At 52.2% G+C, this 20195-nt stretch overlaps 1 protein-coding gene across 1 annotated transcript; it reads right to left on the reverse strand.

Moving 5' to 3' along the window:
• Positions 1-217: 217 nt before the first annotated feature.
• Positions 218-14811, reverse strand: IFNGR2 (interferon gamma receptor 2). The gene is made up of 7 exons (XM_048292301.1): positions 14658-14811; positions 9650-9776; positions 9028-9203; positions 6816-6964; positions 5659-5812; positions 4777-4931; positions 218-1638 (listed from the first exon to the last, which is right to left on the reverse strand). Exons 1-7 carry the CDS (start codon positions 14746-14748, stop codon positions 1495-1497), a joined length of 996 nt encoding a protein of 331 aa, XP_048148258.1. The 5' UTR covers positions 14749-14811; the 3' UTR covers positions 218-1494.
• Between the last annotated feature and the right edge of the window lie 5384 nt (positions 14812-20195).

The following is a 20195-nucleotide window of genomic DNA, read 5'->3' on the forward strand; positions in this document are numbered from 1 at the left end:
GGGGTGCTCACCTGGAGAGGAGAAGCTCCAGGGAGAGCTCAGAGCCCCTTGCAGGGCCTAAAGGGGCTCCAGGAGAGCTGCAGAGGGACTGGGGACAAGGCATGGAGGGACAGGACCCAGGGAATGGCTTCCCAGTGCCAGAGGGCACTTTTACACCTCTGGCAGCTCCAGCACAAGCCAAGGGGACAGGGAGGGCTCAGTGACAACAACCCTGCAGTTACTCCCAGTAAATGCTTTTTAATTGTTTGTTTAAAAGTATTTAACAACACAAGCCCTGACACGAGTTCAGAGTAGGGTTTATTCAGGAATACATACAGATATTCCAGGAGGTGTTTTAACCTTATTTCTGTCCTCTGTGTGCATGAGGTTGTCCCTTCTGTGAGCTGTGGGTCCCCCTTTGCTCACAGCCCAGCCTCAGAGTGTGGGTGATGAAAGCAGAGCTGGTGCTGACGTGACAGTTCCCACATGAGTCAGGCTTCCTGAAGCTCCCTGTGTCAGCAGCTTGTTTAATCCCAAGGGATTAGATCCAGTCTACAAGGAAGCACCTGATGAAGCTGTTGGCAGCTGCTGGCCTGGGGGGTTCCTGGAAAGGCTGAGACAGAGCTCAGCTCTGCCAGGGCACTCCCAACCAGGCACTTCCAAAGAAAAAAACCATTCCGTGTTGGTTTTTTTAAACAATTCATATCAAACCCAGAAAAAAAAATCAAACAACCCCATCTTTTTAGTGAAGAAGAGGTTCACTTGTTCTTTGTGCTTTATTGGACACTTTGCAGACCCCACAGGGGCTGATGTGTTTAACTTGGGCTCTTCTACTTTAAGGCACTAAAACCAGAACTCTCGGGCAACTTTTCTTCTGCTGGTGGTCCACAAAAAGTTTTAGTGTCTGACAGTGACTGATACACGCTGTAAAACCTCAGAGCAGAATTAATTACAGGTCCTTTGTGGTGTGCAGGGCCCTGGCCTGGCTCCAGGAGCAGATTAATGCTTCCAGGAGGGTGGGTGGGAGGAGGCAGAGACAAGCAGGCCTCTCTGGGAGCGGTTCTTGGCACAGGTTCATCCTGAGGAGAGTACTCACAAATTTTAGTTTGTCCTGCACTTAAAATGATTCAGGAGAGCAGACTGGGGTGGGTATAATGGAGTATTGTTGCCAACAAAAACAAAACCAGTAGAAGTGGAATTCACATTCCAACTCTTCACTCCCTGAAAAATTCCAGGTTATCCTAATCAATAAAGTGCTGTTATTCCTCCAAACTTCCAGCCTGGGGTGGGAATTCACCCCTTTTATCCACCTGTCTTCAGGCAGTTTAGTGTTCCTTTCCTTTCCCTTCCACGTTCCCTCTTCCCAGTGCCTTTGGCAGAGTGAGGAGCGGGGGGAGCTCGGCAGAAGCCCCTGGAGCACATCCCAGGGGATTCAGGATTGTCCTGCCAGCAGCCACACCACAGGAGCAGCTTCTGGATAGTCCTGGAGCAGGTGACACTCACTGGGCTGGTCCTTCAGTGGCTTCCCTGTCCCTGGGGGTGGGGTGGTGGACCCTCACTCTCCGGGCCACCTCCTTCTCCAACCTCAACAGCCTGGGGCTCACCCTCAGCAGGACTGTGCAGCTCCTCCAAGCCAACAAAGGCAGGGTCCCTCAGGAACTGGAAAAAAACCAGAAAACACCAGATCAAGTCCCTGTTAGAAATTCCAGAGCCAACAAGGTGCTCCAGCCCAGAATCCGCAGCAGGAGGAGCTCCCTGGATATTCCATCCTGGGCTTCCTTGAAACTGCACTAAACAAGGAGAAGGTTAAAAATGCATTATTTCTGTGGGGGGAAAAGAAATAAATTATTCTAACATGCCTTCAAGTGAGTTAAAGCAGCTGCAGTTCCTGGTTGGGTGTTTGGGGTTTTTTTTTTGTAATAAATTTTGCCCAATCTTTCCACGTCAGTTCAAGGAAATTCCTTTGAGTTAAGAACAAACCACTCCCTGATCTCCAAGCTGGGAGATCCTCCAGCTGCAGGAACCCAGCAAGTGAGTGATGGAGCAAATGGGATCCAAGGTCCTGGTGTGATCAGTGCCAGGCACGCGGCAGCTGCAGCTTCCTCTGTCACCAGCAATCCCCCCTGACATTCTGCCCTGGCACTTACGGCTTCCCTCGACTCCCCCTGTGCTCCCCTTCCCTCCAAAATTAACTCAGCACCTTGCCAAGGGCAATAAATCAAATAAAAGACAGTAATCAAAGCAAGGAGCTTTAGAAAAGTGAGACAAATCAGGGTGAACTTCAATTAAGGCCCCACTTTCTCTGCACTCACAGCAAGGCTAATGAGCCACGGGATTATTCTTCCAAAACCCCAAACAGATCCACTTCAGCCAACTGCAGACACGAGCAAACCTCAGCTTGGCCTTTCTGCTCCCTGTAACAGAGCCTGAGAGCTCAGAGCCTGCTGGGGTGAGGGAAGCCCAGGGCTGTCCTGCCCAGCCACCGGAGTTCCCCCAGGCTGCCTCGGTGACGGGGCATTCCCCAGTGGGGGCTGCCAGCAGAGGCCCCGGCCTGGCTGCTCCCTTCCAGAAATCCACTTTGGATCCATTCTGCCACTTCCCTTCTTTCCCTCCGGCCCTGAGCAGAGCCCTGCCCCAGGCCAGGCTCGCTGCTGGGCAGGGGATGCACTGGGGCTGCACGTCCATGGTCCAGACTCATCCTGTGCCTCCAGGATGAGCCCAGTGCTTGCAGGTCCTGCACATGAAATGCTGCACCACTTTAATACCCTGCAAATCATTTAAAAAAAATGTATTTATTATTTATTTTCATACCCTGGACAATTCTTTTTTAAAGTACAAGGAATTGTTTACCATTTTAAAGCCCTGTACAAGGATTGTTTTACTACTTGAATACCCGGCACAACTTTTTAAAGATTATTTTAGTACCCTGTACAATTAGAGTTTAAATTATTCTAGCAACCTGTACAAGGATTTTTCTATTATTTTAATACACTTACAAAGATTTTTTAACTCTTTTAATGCCCTGAACAATTATTTTTTAATTATTTTAATACCCTGCCCAGATTTTTTTTACTATTTTAATACCCTGTACATGGATATTATTTTTACTATTTTAACACACTATAGAAGAATTTTTTACTATATTAATACCCTGTAGAAGGAGTATTTTTTTACTATTTCAACACCATGTACAAGGAGTTTTTTATTACTTTAATACCCTGTACAAGTATTTAAAAATTATTTTTAATACCCTGTAAGATTTTTTACTATTTTAATACTCTGTACAAGGATATTTTACTATTTTAATACACTTTCAAGGATTTTTTTACTCTTTTAATACCCTGCACACTTATTTTTTAATTATTATAATAATACCTTGTACAAGAATTTTAAAATTATTTTAACACCCTACACATTTTTTTTACTATTTTAATACCCTGTACAAGGAGGTTCTTATTGTTTTAATACCCTGTACAAGGATTTTTATTATTATTATTGATACCCTGTACAATTTTTTTTTTACTCTTTCAATACCCTGCACAAGGATTTTTTATTTGTTATTTTAATACCCTGCACAAGGATTTTTTATTTGTTATTTTAATACCCTGCACAAGGATTTTTTTACTATTTTAATAGCCTCTACAAGGACTTTTTTTTTACTCTATTAATACCCTCTACAAGGATTTTTTTTTTACTGTTTTAATACCCTGTACAAAGATTTTTCTAATATTTTAATACCCTGTACAAGGATATTTTACTATTTTAACATACAGGGAGAGGTTTTTTTTACTACTTTAATACACTGTACAAGGATATTTTACTATTTTAATATACTTACAGGGAGGGGGTTTTTTTACTACTTTAATACACTGTACAAGGATTTTTAAAAATTCTTTCAATACCCTGCACAAGGATTTTTTTACCATTTTAACACAATGTACACGGATTTTTCCCCTAAATGAGACACACTTCACTTGACAAGTGACCCCTGTGAAAAGTCAGCTGAGGCAGCACGAAGACAGGAAATTCTTTACTCTGGGTTCATTCATCCCCATGGCTACAAAAAGCTGGAAATCCACTCCCAAAACCACAGGACTCCCACAGTGCTCAGAGGGAGACAAAATAAATCCACCTCCAAGAGCTGCTCACAAATAAAAGCTTTAAAAAACCCAGAATCTTTTGCAGAATAAGAACTTTGAAATCAAAGCTTTGCTTAAGGGCTGCTCCTTGTGTAAGGACCGAAAGGGGAAGAAGAGCAGGACTGAAACCTCGTGGTTGAGCACAGAAATGTCTGAGCTACCAGCAGGAAAATGCCCTGGGATGAGTTTTTCATCTGAATCCTGCTGAAACAAAAGAGGAAATGCCCAGGAACGTCCCCCTGAGATCAGCCTGAGGCATCAAAACCAATAATCAGGGCTTGTTAATTAAAACTAATCCAGGTTTACTTTTCCATATCTGATTCCTGCTCAGACCTGGCTCCAGTCCTTGTTCCACAAAACCTCTTTGCTCCCACTGAGCCCCAGTTTGAGGCCTGAGAGGAGCAAAGAAAGAGGAACAGCAACAGGATCAGTCAGGCTCAGGTTTTTCCAGGAAAGCACAGCCAGGTTTGTGTCCCAGGGCACAGGAAAGACCCTTCAGTTCAGCAAAAGAGGAAAGAAGGGGGAGATTACAATCAGAAAAGCCACAGTTTTGAGACATCACTTGCTTATCTCCATTGCTGCTCAGCAACAGCTCCTTTGGGTGATGTTTCCCCCCAAGTTTCTCTTTTACAGGAGAAACCCCAAGGTCCCCACGTACCTCCTCGAAGTGTGATGGGATTTGCAGAGGTGGCTGAGACCAATGTTTGATTTTTTGGTGGTGTTTCCACAGAAACAGCAATCCAGTTGCCACCAGATTTAGAATGACTAACCCCATGACAAACAGGAGGATGATCTTTCCAGCTCGGGTTGCCTCTGGAAAAGAAAGAAAAAAAATCCAAACACATATGGCAGGTTCATATTTATGGAATCATGGACTGGCTTGGGCAGGAAGGGACCTCAAAGCCCACCTAGTGCCACCCCTGCCATGGCAGGGACACCTCCCACTGTGCCAGGCTGCTCCCAGCCCCAATGTCCAGCCTGGCCTTGGACACTGCCAGGGATCCAGGGGCAGCCCCAGCTGCTCTGGGCACCCTGTGCCAGGGCCTGCCCACCCTCCCAGGGAACAATTCCTGCCCAGTCTCCCATCCAGCCCTGCCCTCTGGCACTGGGAAGCCATTCCCTGGCTCCTGGCCCTCCATGCCTTGTCCCCAGTCCCTCTGCAGCTCTCCTGGAGCCCCTTTAGGCCCTGCAAGGGGCTCTGAGCTCTCCCTGGAGCCTTCTCCTCTCCAGGTGAGCACCCCCAGCTCTCCCAGCCTGGCTCCAGCCCTCAGACCATCTTGGATTCCAGAAGGGCCCAAATTCCTTTATCCTGTTTTACAGCAGGATTATGAAGGAAAAGAGAAGGGGCCGAGTACCACACAGACCCTCCATCCCTGGCTGAAAATTCCTGATTATTTTGCCACTAATGCCAAGTGTGAACTCCCCATCGTGCTCTCAGCATTCCTGACAGGCTGGGTGTGGAAGGGACCAGCTCAGCTGATCCAGGACTCGCGTCCTATCCCATCCCACTTGGTACAAAAATAACATTCCCATTCCATACCACTGAGGGCAGTTCTGTGACACTCTGGGGCACTCTGCTGTCCTTCCAAGAAGTGACCTGAGTAGATCTCCAACTGCACTTGAATGCTGAAGCAATAAAGTGTTGATTCCTTTAGATTTCCAATCTGGAATAGTGTCTTGCTTTCACTTAGCTGCTGTTGAACGGACACACACGCACACAAAAAGGTGTTACTGTAAAAACCAGTTTTCAACACAAATATCCCTCCCCCCATTTAAGTTGCTCATTCAAGAAGCTCAAATTTTATTTTTCCTCAACCAGCTTTCCCAAATAACAGAAGCTGTGGAATATTTCAGTTTTCCTGGGAGTTTTGATGCAGCTTCTGCAGCAGCTCAGGCAGGGAGCAAAACCCAGGGAAGGGGAGGGGAAAATGAAACCAGTTTGACACCTCTCCTGGCTCTCAGCTGACGGGTATTCTGTGTGTGAGAAAAACACATGTTGGTGCAAGGCAGGAAGGAAGTGGAGGCGATTTACCAAGGACTTTGAAGCAAAAGGGGGTTTTAAAGAAACAAATTTTTTTGCTTCTGTTTTTGAAATGTTTGACTTCAGATTCACGTCATTTGGAAGCTTCTTCCTCTTTTTTTTTTTTACGTTTTTTTTTAAGTCTGACTTAATACCTCCCCTGCACCTCTGGCCTGTCCAAGCATAGTTCCTCAGGGCCCCAGGCAGCAGCAGGAGCACACGATGATCCCAAAACCTCTGAGCCTCAGGATGAACAGGACCACCTCATCCCGGCATGTTCCTAACAACTCCTGCTCTCCCTGCCCTGGAACCAGGCCTATCACACCCCAGCAGCTGCTCCTGCAGCTGCCAGCACAGCAAAGGAGGAGAGAGATTACAGTGTTTTCCAAATTGCCTGAAAAAACTCTGAAATCAAAAGTCACCTTTGGCACCACTTCTCTCCCTGGATCTGCAGAGGGATTTAATCCCTTTCCATACAGAGGAAAGAAGTTTCTAAGTTTGGTAGAGCAGCAGTGCTTGTGCCAAGGCCAGATGAACCCTTCTCCCACAACTCCCCATGATGACGCTCACTGGACCAAAACACAGATTCTCTGCCCCCAGCTGCTGTCCTGCCAAGAGGCACTGACTCACATCCCTCAGTCCCCAGGCACAAAGAACACATCAGAGAGGATTCTTACTTCTTCTGTAGGACTTGTTGTGTTCTCCCAGTAGGACACGTGATAGTGGAGAATGTCCTCGGTTTCAGGGGTGAACGGGGGGCTGACGCTGACGAACAGCGAGTCAGGGCTGACACTCACACTGTTCACCTTGGGGGGGCCCAGCGAGGCTGAAAAAAACCAGAGAGGGCAGGGAAACGCTGCAGTGCACAACTGCCTCCAGCTCCACCCGTCCTGGGATCCCTGAGGCTGGAAAAGCCCTCCCAGCCCAGCCAGGCCCAGCTGTGCCCGATGCCCACCTTGTCCCCAGCCCAGAGCACTGAGTGCCACCTCCAGCCCTTCCTGGGACACCTCCAGGGATGGGCACTCCAAACCTCCCTGGGCAGCTCTTCCCAAGGCCTGAGCTCCCTTTCCATGGGGAAATTCCTGCTGCTGTCCACCCTGAGACTGCCCTGGCCCAGCCTGAGGCCGTTCCCTCTCCTCCTGTCCCTGTTCCCTGGCAGCAGAGCCCGACCCCCCCCGGCTGCCCCCTCCTGTCAGGGACTTGTGCAGAGCCACAAGGTCCCCCCTGAGCCTCCTTTGCTCCAGCCTGAGCCCCTTTCCCAGCTCCCTCAGCTGCTCCTGGGGCTCCAGCCCCTTCCCAGCTCCCTTCCCTGCCCTGGACACTCTCAGCACACACCCCAAACATCGACAGCTTTTGCTCAAGAAAGGGAAAACATTTCCCCTTCTCCTTAATGCGCTTGCAATACTTGCTTATCTTTCCCTGGAAATTCAGTCAATATTAACCAACAGTTAATGCTCAGAAGTGTCTGAGTTCATCTGCAGTTACTGGCCATAAAATTGTTATCTTTTCTTTTCCTTTGATCAGCCTGCCACACATGCTCCCTAAAACCCCACTGTTTGATCCCTAGATCGGAAGAGGAATAATGAGTTCTCCCCTCCTTGCTTTGATGTCTCCACGTGTCCCTTATGATAAACATGCTGACCTCCTTTTGTGAAGTGCTCCAAGGTGTAAATCATGAAAAATACCAATAGGGCACTGCCAGAAGTGCTCATTAACAGCAAAAATAACTCCTTGCGTGCACCAATTCTTCCTCATCATGCCTCAAATCCAGTGACTCTGATCCAAACACCAAAGGAGGAGCCCATGGATTGGTATTTGGGAACTGATTTCCACGGGAGTGACACAATAATTACCCCGGAATGTTCCTCCTCTCCTACCCCAAGCCTCTGCTTTGTGCCACATTTCCATCAGCTCGGTGCTGTCCCATCCCCCAGAGGATCTCACTCCCAATCCTGCACCACAGGCTGTGGACACACCAGTGTTCAGTGCAGGATTCAGGCATTTCCTCACTCTGCTGCCAGAGAAAATCCAGGATTTAGAACCAGGGAAGTATCAGACTCTGGAGCCTGGACCATCACTGCCCCTCAGTAGGTCTGGGAGATCACAAACTGAAGAGTCCACAAATCCCTTCCTCTGCTTAGTTCCCATTTCAAAGGTACTTTTTAACCTGAACATTGACTTTTTTCTAATCATAAAACCAAGCATAGCAAGGCAAAGAGCAGATCTTAGAACAACACCACCACACTTGCTCACAGCAGAGGGGTTGTGGACTCCCCATCCCTGGCAGTGCCCAAGGCCAGGCTGGACATTGGGGCTTGGAGCAGCCTGGGACAGTGGGAGGTGTCCCTGCCATGGCAGGGGTGGCCCTGGATGAGCTTTAAGGTCCCTCCCAACTCAAACCATTCTGTGATTTAAAGTGTGGCCTTGACACTTTTACATTGTAGTGTAGACAATTTATACTTATCTGAACCATTTATATTTACCAGGACAATTTATATTTCTCAGGACAATTTATCCTTATCAGAAAAGGGAGCTGTCCAGCAGAAAGAGCAGGTTTTGCCTCAGACTGCCACAAACCCAAGGGCTTGTGTGTGTGTGTGTGGGCAGAGCTAAGTGGGGAAACGAGAGCATGGAAACCCCTCCAGCAAAAGAACATTGTAGCTCTTTGAAGGCTCAAGCACCCCAGGAGGCTCAGGGGTTTCCCTGGTGACACCTGAGAGAGCAGAGCAGAACCAAACCCTGGGGAGGCCTTGGAGCCTTTGTGGATAGAACACCTCAGTCCTCTCACTGGGGCTCCACACAACAGAGCCAAGGAAGCCTACACAGGCAACACGTTTTTTCCCAAAGAAATCCCCTCTGAGAGAGGCTGACATCCCAAAGAGCACCCACTGTTCCTCTCTGCCACGAAGGGAGGTGTGTGCACCCAGGCCGAGGTGAGGGGGCCCAGCTCGGCCCTCACGCGCAGCAGGATCGTCCAGCGCCGCCTCCGGATCTGCGGGGGGAACTCGCACTGGGTCTGGGGGGTCTGGGCACAGCCCATCTCACTCCACTCCTCATAGAACCCTCTGCAGAGCAGAACAAACACAAATAAACCAGTTAAATAAACCTGGAACGCCCCCCTCCCACTCAGTTTTGGTAAGATAAGCACGTGTTACAAAACTGTGGCTTCACACGGGTTTAACCCCAGAGCCCTCCCAGCTCCTCCATCCCCTCGGGATCTGGGGAAATTTAAATTGGCCAGAGAGAATCAGGAAAGGCTAAAATTATTCAGAGAACTGTGCAACATTTCTGGGTGTGCTCAGGGCTTCAATCTCTCCTCAGCTCAGAGGACACATCACAGGCTAAGGGATGTCAGTCACCAGGAGCTGCTCTTGGAGATGCATAAAAACATCTGTGATAAAAAACGTTCTTTCATTCTGTGCTTATTCATTTTCAGGGGTTTGGGGTTTTTAAAACCAGTTGTTATCCTGGATTAGAACAAAATGAGTTGGTTTTAGAGCTGTTTACTCACGTTCTGTAATGGGCTGTGTATAACACCGAGCTATTCTCCACTGGAACAGGAGACCACCTCAACAAACTCTGGAAGTTGTAGGAATAAACCTCCACATCTTTTGGTGCTGGTAAATGGGGAGAGGGTTCTAAAGGAAGAAGAGGAATAAAAATAATTATTGAAACATTCAAGTGCACAGTAACCAAATTTCAGTCTCCAAATTCCATCACCATACATTACATTTTCACTGCTTTGCAGGTAAAACCATTCCCCCTCCTCCTCCTCCTCCTGTTTCCAGGAGCTCTGGCACATTCAAGCAGTGAGGGCCTGGGAAAAATTGCCCAGAGCAGCTGTGGCTGCCCCTGGATCCCTGGCAGTGCCCAAGGCCAGGCTGGACATTGGGGCTTGGAGCAGCCTGGGACAGTGGGAGGTGTCCCTGCCGTGGCAGGGGTGGCACTGGATGGGCTGTAAGGTCCCTCCCAGCCCCAACCAGTGTGGAATTCTCTGTATCCATGAATTCCAACTTCCTGTTTCGATTCATTCCATAGGGAACATAAAGCTCCAAGTACCAAGTCCACCAAAAAACCATAAACCCCACCCAGGCCAACCATGAAGCCATAAATGAAGGTCCCAGAATTCCAGAATCACCAGGGCTGGGAGAGCCCTCCAGGATCACCCAGTGCCACCCCAGCAGCACCAGCATCACCCCAAAGCCTGTCCCCAAGGGCCACATCCAGACTCCTCCTGAGCACTCCCAGAGACAGTGACTCCAGCACTCCCTGGGCAGCTCATCCCAAGGCCTCACCACTCTGGCAGGGAAAAATTGTTTCCAATCTCCACCCTGAGCCTCCCCTGGTGCCATTTGAGGCCATTTCCTCTCCTCCTTTCCCTTGGCACACGGCAGCAGAGCCCGACCCCCCCTCACTGCCCCTCCTGGCAGGGACTTGTGGGGAGCAGTGAGGTCCCCCCCAAGCCTCCTTTGCTCCAGACTGCTCCTCACAGGACAAGTTTTCCAGACCCTTCTCTGACCACTGGTGATTACAGCAGCTTATCTGTTGCAATCCTCTGCACCTCACATTTGCCTCTGTGCACAACCCAGAGCACTTCTCCCACCCACCTGCCTCCTGCTAACTGAGAATGCTGAGGTCACTCTGGTGAAACTTTCCAGGAGCCAGCTGGAAAAAACCCTTCAGGACCACATAGTGCCACATCCCCTCCCAAACCTCACGTTCTGCCAACTTTGGAAGCGATTTCACGAGGCAGGAAAGGGCAGAAGCTCTGTGTGTGGGGATGGCCCCCAAACGGAGTCACTCCAGGAGCCCCGGGCTGGGCACAGGGGCCACAATCGGCCTCGAGCTCCCAGGAAGGAGGTGACGGTGCAAACCAAGAGGGAAGAGTTGTCTCTGAATAACAGAAAAACCACAGCCCTGAGAGCCCAGGCAGAAGGAGGAGGAAGCTGCTGGGGCTGGAACGTGGCCAGAAAGGGACAGACTCACCCATGACATGGAGGGAGGGAGGAAGCCAAGCCACAGGCAAAGGCCAGGAGGGAAATGGGGGCAGTGGAGAGGAAGAATGGCTGAGGAGAAGGGAGGGAGGAACTGGAGGAGAGGGGAGCTGGAGACAGGGAGGAACAGCAGGAGAACCAAAAGCTCTGGAGGACAAGGCCAAGGCTCCAAGCAGGGCCAGCTCCAGCAGCCCTTTCTGCTCAGGGCTCTCTCCAGACACATCCTGGAACCTCCAGGGATCTGCCCTGATGGGCAGCAGCTTCACTGGGGCCTGTGCCAAGAGGGAGGAAGGTTTTCCTTCTGCACTTGATGTGCTTTTGTGGAGTGATTCCCTCACACCATGAGAATCACAGAATCAATGGGTTGGAAAAGACTCTCAGATCACCCAGGGCCACCCCTGCCATGGGCAGGGACACCTTCCAGGGACCAAGCCCCATCCCGCCTGGCCTGACAAAGACAACCATGACAAGATATCCCATATCACATCAGTTCATTTTTTGTTCTGAAGAACAGAGTCTCCTAAGACACAGTTTGTTAATTTTTACATTGATGAGATCAGAATATCAAGCACTTGAGTCAAATTCTGGCCCAGGTTTCCCTGGGAATTTGGGGTCATATTAAAAAGTTTGGGGTTTTTGATTTCTACATCAAACTGCATTAAACCTTAAGTCCAAAACACCAAATAATGAGTTGAGTTCGAGCTTTCCAAGAAAAGCTGCGGCTGCCTCATTCCTGGAAGTATCCAAGGCCAGGTTGGAGCTCCCTGGGACAGTGGAAGGTGTCCCTGCCCACGGCACGGGGTGGAACAGGGTGACCTTAAGCATCCTTCCCAACCCAAGCCAGTCTGTGTTTCTCTCAGAGGTTTAATTACGCCTGTTAATAATTTCTTAGCCTCAGCTCTTGAGCAGTGCTCTCAGAACAAACACATTGCCTTAGGCCACAAGTGGCTCATTCAGCTTTGCAAATCTGCTGGAGATTCCTTACAGCTTCCTAAACCATTCATCTCGCAGGTATTTTGAAGGCCCCTAAGGAGCCTTCTCTTCATTCATGAGAAGTTTTCACTTTGCAGTCACACGGATTCTGTCTTGCACTCTCAGTGCTGGTCTGGCACGTGGTGAGGTATCTCACACCATCTGTGCCCTCAGACATCTGACACACACTCATTCTACAGAATCCCAGGAACCTCTCAGAACAAACCAGCAGAGGCAGCAAATCCCATCACACTTAAAAATAAATAAAACAGAATAAATATAAAAATAAAAATAAATAAAGAAAACAGCAATGAAACACAGGGTGAGGTGAGATGAGATGAGATGTAGGGAAGGAATTCCTCCTTATGAGGGTGGGCAGGCCCTGGCACAGGGTGCCCAGAGCAGCTGGGGCTGCCCCTGGATCCCTGGCAGTGCCCAAGGCCAGGCTGGACATTGGGGCTTGGAGCAGCCTGGGACAGTGGGAGGTGTCCCTGCCATGGCAGGGGTGGCACTGGGTGGGCTTTGAGGTCCCTTCCAACCCAGCCCAGTCTGGGATCCCATGACTGCACACTAATTATTTTGCATTCAGAAATGCATCATTTACCCTGCCAGCATCAAAACACTGCAGATCTTATCAAAGACACTGCAGGGCTTATCAGCCCTCTGTCTCTGCAGCTGAACACGAGGGTGCCACGAGGCTGAGGAGCTGCTTTCACAACACACCAAGGGAAATCTGAATTTCTGTCAGATCCCTCCCTCACACGGCAGTAACTGCAACTGCTGAAATCTCACACTCAACTTCCTACCGATCTCCAGTTTGCATGACCCAAAACAACCAAATGAACACTCCTAACAGAGCACCCACAGATCCAAGCATCCTTGGAAACCCAAACTCCCTCAGGCAGGGAAGGCAGAGAGGTCCCATCCTTCCTTTCTGCCTGGAAGGGGTTTTCACTGTTTCTCTGTTTCTTTCAGAGCAGCAGCCTAAGAAGGCTCAGATTGTTTTTTCCTGCTGCAGAGACTTCCTGACATTTCATACCGCAAGTCAGAGCTTTCACACAACAGAGTGTGAAGCCACAAGTCACAGCCAGTGAAAGCAGCTCGGCTTGGGTGACCTACCGGTGTCCCAGCTCCTGCTGCTCCTCAGGGATTCCTGATCCCTTCCCCTGTATCAGCCCCAAACAACCATTCTGCTACATGGGCAAAAAAGAAATCTGTGGTTTGGGCAATTTGGTGTGGCCTTTTCTGCTCTAGTGCACCAAAGTAGCTTCTCATCTTGTAACCTGAGATAGTGGAAGGTTCCTGTCCATGGCAGGGGGTGGAATGAGAGGAGCTATAAGGTCCCTCCCAAACCATTCTGGGATTCTGTTTTTCCAAGAGTTCCCTGGGAAGTCCCATGGCTGTGGATAGGATGAAACTGGGCAATGCTGACTGCAGGAGGCCCTGCCCTGGTTTGCCTCAGTCCCGTCAAGCAGGTCTGGAACAGCCAGAGAGCCCCACAGGGCTCACCAGTGCCAGGCTGGCCAGCCAAACCTTGGCCACCACCGGGACATGGGACATGCTGAACTCACGGAGAACCCAAGTGCCTGAGTGAGCACCACGTTCTGTGCACACCTCATTCAATCACGGAATGGTTTGGGTTCGGAGGGACCTCAAAGCCCATCCAGTGCCACTCCTGCCATGGCAGGGACACCTCCCACTGTCCCAGGCTGCTCCAAGCCCCAATGTCCAGCCTGGCCTTGGGCACTGCCAGGGATCCAGGGGCAGCCCCAGCTGCTCTGGGCACCCTGTGCCAGGGCCTGCCCACCCTCCCAGGGAACAATTCCTGCCCAATCTCCCATCCAGCCCTGCCCTCTGGCACTGGGAAGCCATTCCCTGGCTCCTGGCCCTCCATGCCTTGTCCCCAGTCCCTCTGCAGCTCTCCTGGAGCCCCTTTAGGCCCTGCAAGGGGCTCTGAGCTCTCTCTGGATCCTTCTCCTCTCCAGGTGAGCACCCCCAGCTCTGCCAGCCTGGCTCCAGAGCAGAGGGGCTCCCCTGGGGCACACCTGAAGGTCACTGAGCCCTAGCACAGACTCAGCCTGCAGAGCAAACCTCCCCGCTACGGCAAAGCATTTCCACCAAGCCTAAATCCAGACTTGCGTCCATCCACACATTTAGACGGCCTTTAATGAATGAACCGGTGCCACCTCACAAACCTCAGCCACACCACGAACACCGGGTGGGTCCCCCTGCAGCATGACCCGGCTTCCAGCCGCAGCCGGGCCAGCCCAGCCCACAGCGGGGTTTTGGGAGCAGCATCCCCGGGCTGGGCAGGACAGACCCGGGACAGACCCGACCGATCCCCGGCCCGGCCCCAGGGGCTGCGGCCGCCTCGGAGCCCGGAAACCCGGGGGTGAAGGCGCAGGAGCCACCGGCCCCGGGCACCGCGCGGCCACACAAACCCCGCACGCACCAAACCCGCAAATACCCCGAGCCCGCAGCCACCCGGGCCCCGCAACCCTCGGACCCCGCATCGGCCCCAAGCCGGCATCCGCCCCCGGGCCCCGCACCCACCTGCGGCCGCGGCCCGCGCCGAGCCCAGCAGGAACAGCAGCAGCAGCAGGAGGAGCAGCAGGAGCGAGCGGAGCGGCGCCCGGCCCCGCATGGCCCGAGAGGCAGCGCCGGCCCCGCTCGGGCCCGCAGCGGCCGCGGCTCCCCCGGCCGGGCTGCGCTGGGCTGCGGCGGCCGCACGCTCCCGGCCCGGCCCCGCACGCTCCCGGCCCGGCCCCGATCCGCCCCGCTCCGCCCGGCCCCGCCCCGCCCCGCCCCGCCCCGCCCCGCCCCGCCCCGTTCCGCCCCGTTCCGCCCCGTTCCGCTCCGTTCCGCTCCGCCCCGCCCCGCCCCGCCCCGCCCCGCCCCGCCCCGCCCCGTTCCGCTCCGTTCCGCTCCGTTCCGCTCCGCCCCGCTCCGCCCCGCTCCGCCCCGTTCCGCTCCGCCCCGCTCCGCCCCGCTCCGCCCCGCTCCGCCCCGCTCCGCCCCGCACCGCCCCTCGCACCGCCCCCGAGGGGCTGGGCCCGGCCGGAGGTTCCGGCGGCTGCGGCGTGAGTCGTGCCCCGCGTCGGGATGGCGTGTGCCGCGGTGCCGCGGGGTGTCCTGAGCCCTGTCCTGCCCTTTCTCCTGCCTCTGTCCTTGTCGCTGTCCCGGCCTCGGCCGCTTCTGCTCCCTCTCCCGCCCCTGGTCCTTCCCCTGTCCTGTCCGGGTACCTGTCCCGGCCCCTTCGTCTTCTCCAGCCCCGGCTCCTGCTCCTGCCTCTCTCCCTTTCTGTCCCCGCTTCCCAGCCCAGTCCCCGCCCCAGCCCTTATCCCTATTCCTGTCCTTGTCCTTGTCCCTGTCCCTGTGGTTGATGTGAGGACATCTCGCCATGAAGTGGTTGGAGCTCCTGCGTTTCTCCAGCTGCACCAGGCGCGGCAGCAGCCCATGGTGACAGTAACCCTCACCTGCAGCCTGTAGTGACAGTAACCCTCACCTGCAGCCCATGGTGACAGTAACCCTCACCTGCAGCCTGTAGTGACAGTAACCCTCACCTGCAGCCTGTAGTGACAGTAACTCACACCTGCAGCCCGTGGTGACAGTAACCCACACCTGCAGCCTGTAGTGACAGTAACCCACACCTGCAGCCCGTGGTGACAGTAACCCAAACCTGCAGCCCATGGTGACAGTAACCCTCACCTGCAGCCTGTAGTGACAGTAACCCAAACCTGCAGCCCGTGGTGACAGTAACCCAAACCTGCAGCCTGTAGTGACAGTAACCCACACCTGCAGCCCATGGTGACAGTAACCCTTACCTGCAGCCTGTAGTGACAGTAACTCACACCTGCAGCCCATGGTGACAGTAACCCTTACCTGCAGCCTGTAGTGACAGTAACCCACACCTGCAGCCCATGGTGACAGTAACCCAAACCTGCAGCCCATGGTGACAGTAACCCAAACCTGCAGCCTGTAGTGACAGTAACCCACACCTGCAGCCCATGGTGACAGTAACCCACACCTGCAGCCTGTAGTGACAGTAACCCACACCTGCAGCCCATGGTGACAGTAACCCAAACCTGCAGCCTGTAGTGACAGTAACCCACACCTGCAGCCCATGGTGACAGTAACCCAAACCTGCAGCCCATGGTGACAGTAACCCTCACCTGCAGCCTGTAGTGACAGTAACCCACACCTGCAGCCCATGGTGACAGTAACCCAAACCTGCAGCCTGTAGTGACAGTAACCCACACCTGCAGCCCATGGTGACAGTAACCCTTACCTGCAGCCCATGGTGACAGTAACCCTCACCTGCAGCCCATGGTGACAGTAACCCAAACCTGCAGCCCGTGGTGACAGTAACTCACACCTGCAGCCTGTAGTGACAGTAACTCACACCTGCAGCCTGTAGTGACAGTAACCCAAACCTGCAGCCTGTAGTGACAGTAACTCACACCTGCAGCCCATGGTGACAGTAACCCAAACCTGCAGCCCATGGTGACAGTAACCCTCACCTGCAGCCCATGGTGACAGTAACCCTTACCTGCAGCCTGTAGTGACAGTAACTCACACCTGCAGCCCATGGTGACAGTAACCCTTACCTGCAGCCTGTGGTGACAGTAACCCACACCTGCAGCCTGTAGTGACAGTAACCCTTACCTGCAGCCTGTAGTGACAGTAACCCACACCTGCAGCCCGTAGTGACAGTAACCCAAACCTGCAGCCTGTAGTGACAGTAACCCAAACCTGCAGCCCATGGTGACAGTAACCCAAACCTGCAGCCCATGGTGACAGTAACCCTTACCTGCAGTCTGTAGTGACAGTAACCCAAACCTGCAGCCCATGGTGACAGTAACCCACACCTGCAGCCCATGGTGACAGTAACCCAAACCTGCAGCCTGTAGTGACAGTAACTCACACCTGCAGCCCATGGTGACAGTAACCCAAACCTGCAGCCTGTAGTGACAGTAACCCACACCTGCAGCCTGTAGTGACAGTATCCCAAACCTGCAGCCCGTGGTGACAGTAACCCTCACCTGCAGCCTGTAGTGACAGTAACCCAAACCTGCAGCCTGTAGTGACAGTAACCCACACCTGCAGCCCATGGTGACAGTAACCCAAACCTGCAGCCCATGGTGACAGTAACCCTCACCTGCAGCCTGTAGTGACAGTAACCCAAACCTGCAGCCTGTAGTGACAGTAACCCACACCTGCAGCCCATGGTGACAGTAACCCTCACCTGCAGCCTGTAGTGACAGTAACCCAAACCTGCAGCCTGTAGTGACAGTAACCCACACCTGCAGCCCGTGGTGACAGTAACCCAAACCTGCAGCCTGTAGTGACAGTAACCCACACCTGCAGCCCATGGTGACAGTAACCCACACCTGCAGCCCGTGGTGACAGTAACCCACACCTGCAGCCTGTAGTGACAGTAACCCAAACCTGCAGCCCGTGGTGACAGTAACCCTCACCTGCAGCACATGGTGACAGTAACCCAAACCTGCAGCCTGTAGTGACAGTAACCCTCACCTGCAGCCTGTAGTGACAGTAACCCAAACCTGCAGCCCATGGTGACAGTAACCCTCACCTGCAGCCTGTAGTGACAGTAACCCAAACCTGCAGCCCATGGTGACAGTAACCCTTACCTGCAGCCTGTAGTGACAGTAACCCAAACCTGCAGCCCATGGTGACAGTAACCCAAACCTGCAGCCTGTAGTGACAGTAACCCAAACCTGCAGCCTGTAGTGACAGTAACTCACACCTGCAGCCCATGGTGACAGTAACCCAAACCTGCAGCCTGTAGTGACAGTAACCCAAACCTGCAGCCCATGGTGACAGTAACCCACACCTGCAGCCCATGGTGACAGTAACCCTTACCTGCAGCCTGTAGTGACAGTAACTCACACCTGCAGCCCATGGTGACAGTAACCCTTACCTGCAGCCTGTAGTGACAGTAACTCACACCTGCAGCCCATGGTGACAGTAACCCTTACCTGCAGCCTGTAGTGACAGTAACCCACACCTGCAGCCCATGGTGACAGTAACCCAAACCTGCAGCCTGTAGTGACAGTAACCCACACCTGCACCTGACGCCAATGTGACCAGGGCTGAGTCCTTCCAAAGACTGGAAAGTGATATAACGATGTGATTGTGTCTAAATCATTCACTGGCAGGGATCTGGTGGTTTAAGAGCCTCAACACTGCTTTGGTTAAAAGTGGATAAAGCAGAGGGGTATTTTGTGTGACTCCCAAACACAGTTGAAATACTGTCTCTTAAACACGTCAGAAAGGAAATCTGGTGCGATGATGATGATGAGATGATGATGTCAGCAGGTCTGTGGCTGGCAGGACTGCCAACAGAGCAAACCGAGCAAGGTTACAGTACTTAAAACATCTTTAATGAATTCAGATGATGCTTGGCCGCCTGAGGGGTCCCTGAGCAGAGCCAGCACGGCTACCATGGGATTTCTGACCAAAGAAAAGCAGCAGGTACAGCAAGAGCCCAAGGTCAGTCGGTAAGGGCTGGGCAGTGCTGATTTCCCGAATGAATGAATCACTGGATTTCGCTGCAGTTCAGCTCTTCCTCGATCGAGGCAGAGATTTCTGCCTCTCTCCTGGCCCGGGCTCCCAGGACTCAGCTCCTGCCTTTGCAGGGCAGGGCAGCAACGAGGCAGGTGAGAACCTCGGGCACAGCGTTTAACGCTGACACGAAGGATGAACGCCAGCAAGGGCATAAGTAAGTAAATAAATAAATAAATAAATAAAGGGGAGAAGCAGGAAACACTGACAAGCCGGCGGGTTGGTTGGTTGATTGATTGTCAGCATTAAATAGGGTGGAGGGGGATGAGTCAGGCAGTTGTAGCCTGAGCCTGTCTGCACCCAACCTGCCAGACCTCGAACCCTGCTGGGAAGGGTGACACCTCTCCCAAGGCTCTGCTGAAACCTGTGGGATTTCTCTGGAGCCGGGCCTGTGCTGACAGAGATCCTTTAATCGCCCGTCTGAGGGCAGGCGAGGAATTCCAGCGGTCAGGGACAGGCGGCCAAGGCAGGCTGTGACACCACTGCCTTTGCTGAGTAGGAACATTAAACCAGAGCGGTCAGAGGGCACTTTAATTTGAGGGGCACCTTAATTAATGAGATTTTGATTGACAAAGGAAACGTAGAGGAACTTAAAATTAAAAAAACTCGATTTATGACTTAAGCAGTGGGGCTTCCCTCCTCCCTTCTGCTAAAGGACATGCTTTGTTACCAAAATCCCAGAACTCATCATGTCTGTTTGCCCTTTGCCAGACCAGAGGGGAAACTTGGGCAGGGTTTTGGTTTTGCCCCAGACAGAGCTTTGGCCCCAGCTCTGTCTTATCTGGAGCTTCCTAATAAGTCAAAGCCCAAGAAATTATTCTCCTGGAGTCCTGTCTGGTAGGAGGGAGGTCACAGTGAGAAAAAGTTAATGGAAGATGTGGTTTTCACCATCAGTGGATGAGGGATGATTTCTTGAAAGTGGGAGCTTAAGAAGAGTGGGGAGAATGGAGGGTAAAGTGATTTAATGAGGACAGAGGGAAGAGAGAGCTGAAGCTAATGCAATATCCAAACAAAAAGAAAATAATATCAATAACCCAGGAAATCTGCAGAACCTACAGGAGGTCAGGGATAGTTCTGTGTATTGGCTTTCTCATCTTTGAGCTTAGGGAGAAGGAAGCAAAGTCGATGTCAAATCAGACAGTGAGGGACAAATGATCCCACGATTTTCCTGCAGCCAAATTTCTGGCACAGAATCTTGGGGGAAAAAAAATGGAATCTACAAAAAGATAAGGAAGGTGTCCAAAAATAACACAGAGGGGAAATGAATCCATTGCCAGACCCAGGGCCAGTTCCACACCAGGCTGTGATCGGGATGTGAACAATTCTAGGACCACAGTGGTCTGGGAGAGAAATCAGCCCCCTGCCTTGTGTTCCTCAATTGTCCCTCTTTTCATGTAAAAAACCACAGGCAGCTCAGTCAGGAAACTGAAACAATGAAGAAGAGCAGGAAGGATCCCCTGTTCTGTTCACATCGCACTTCAGAAATCCTTGAACAAATTCCAGACT

The sequence above is a fragment of the Corvus hawaiiensis genome, chromosome 2 (genome assembly GCF_020740725.1).
Source record: "Corvus hawaiiensis isolate bCorHaw1 chromosome 2, bCorHaw1.pri.cur, whole genome shotgun sequence".
Lineage (NCBI taxonomy): Eukaryota > Metazoa > Chordata > Aves > Passeriformes > Corvidae > Corvus > Corvus hawaiiensis.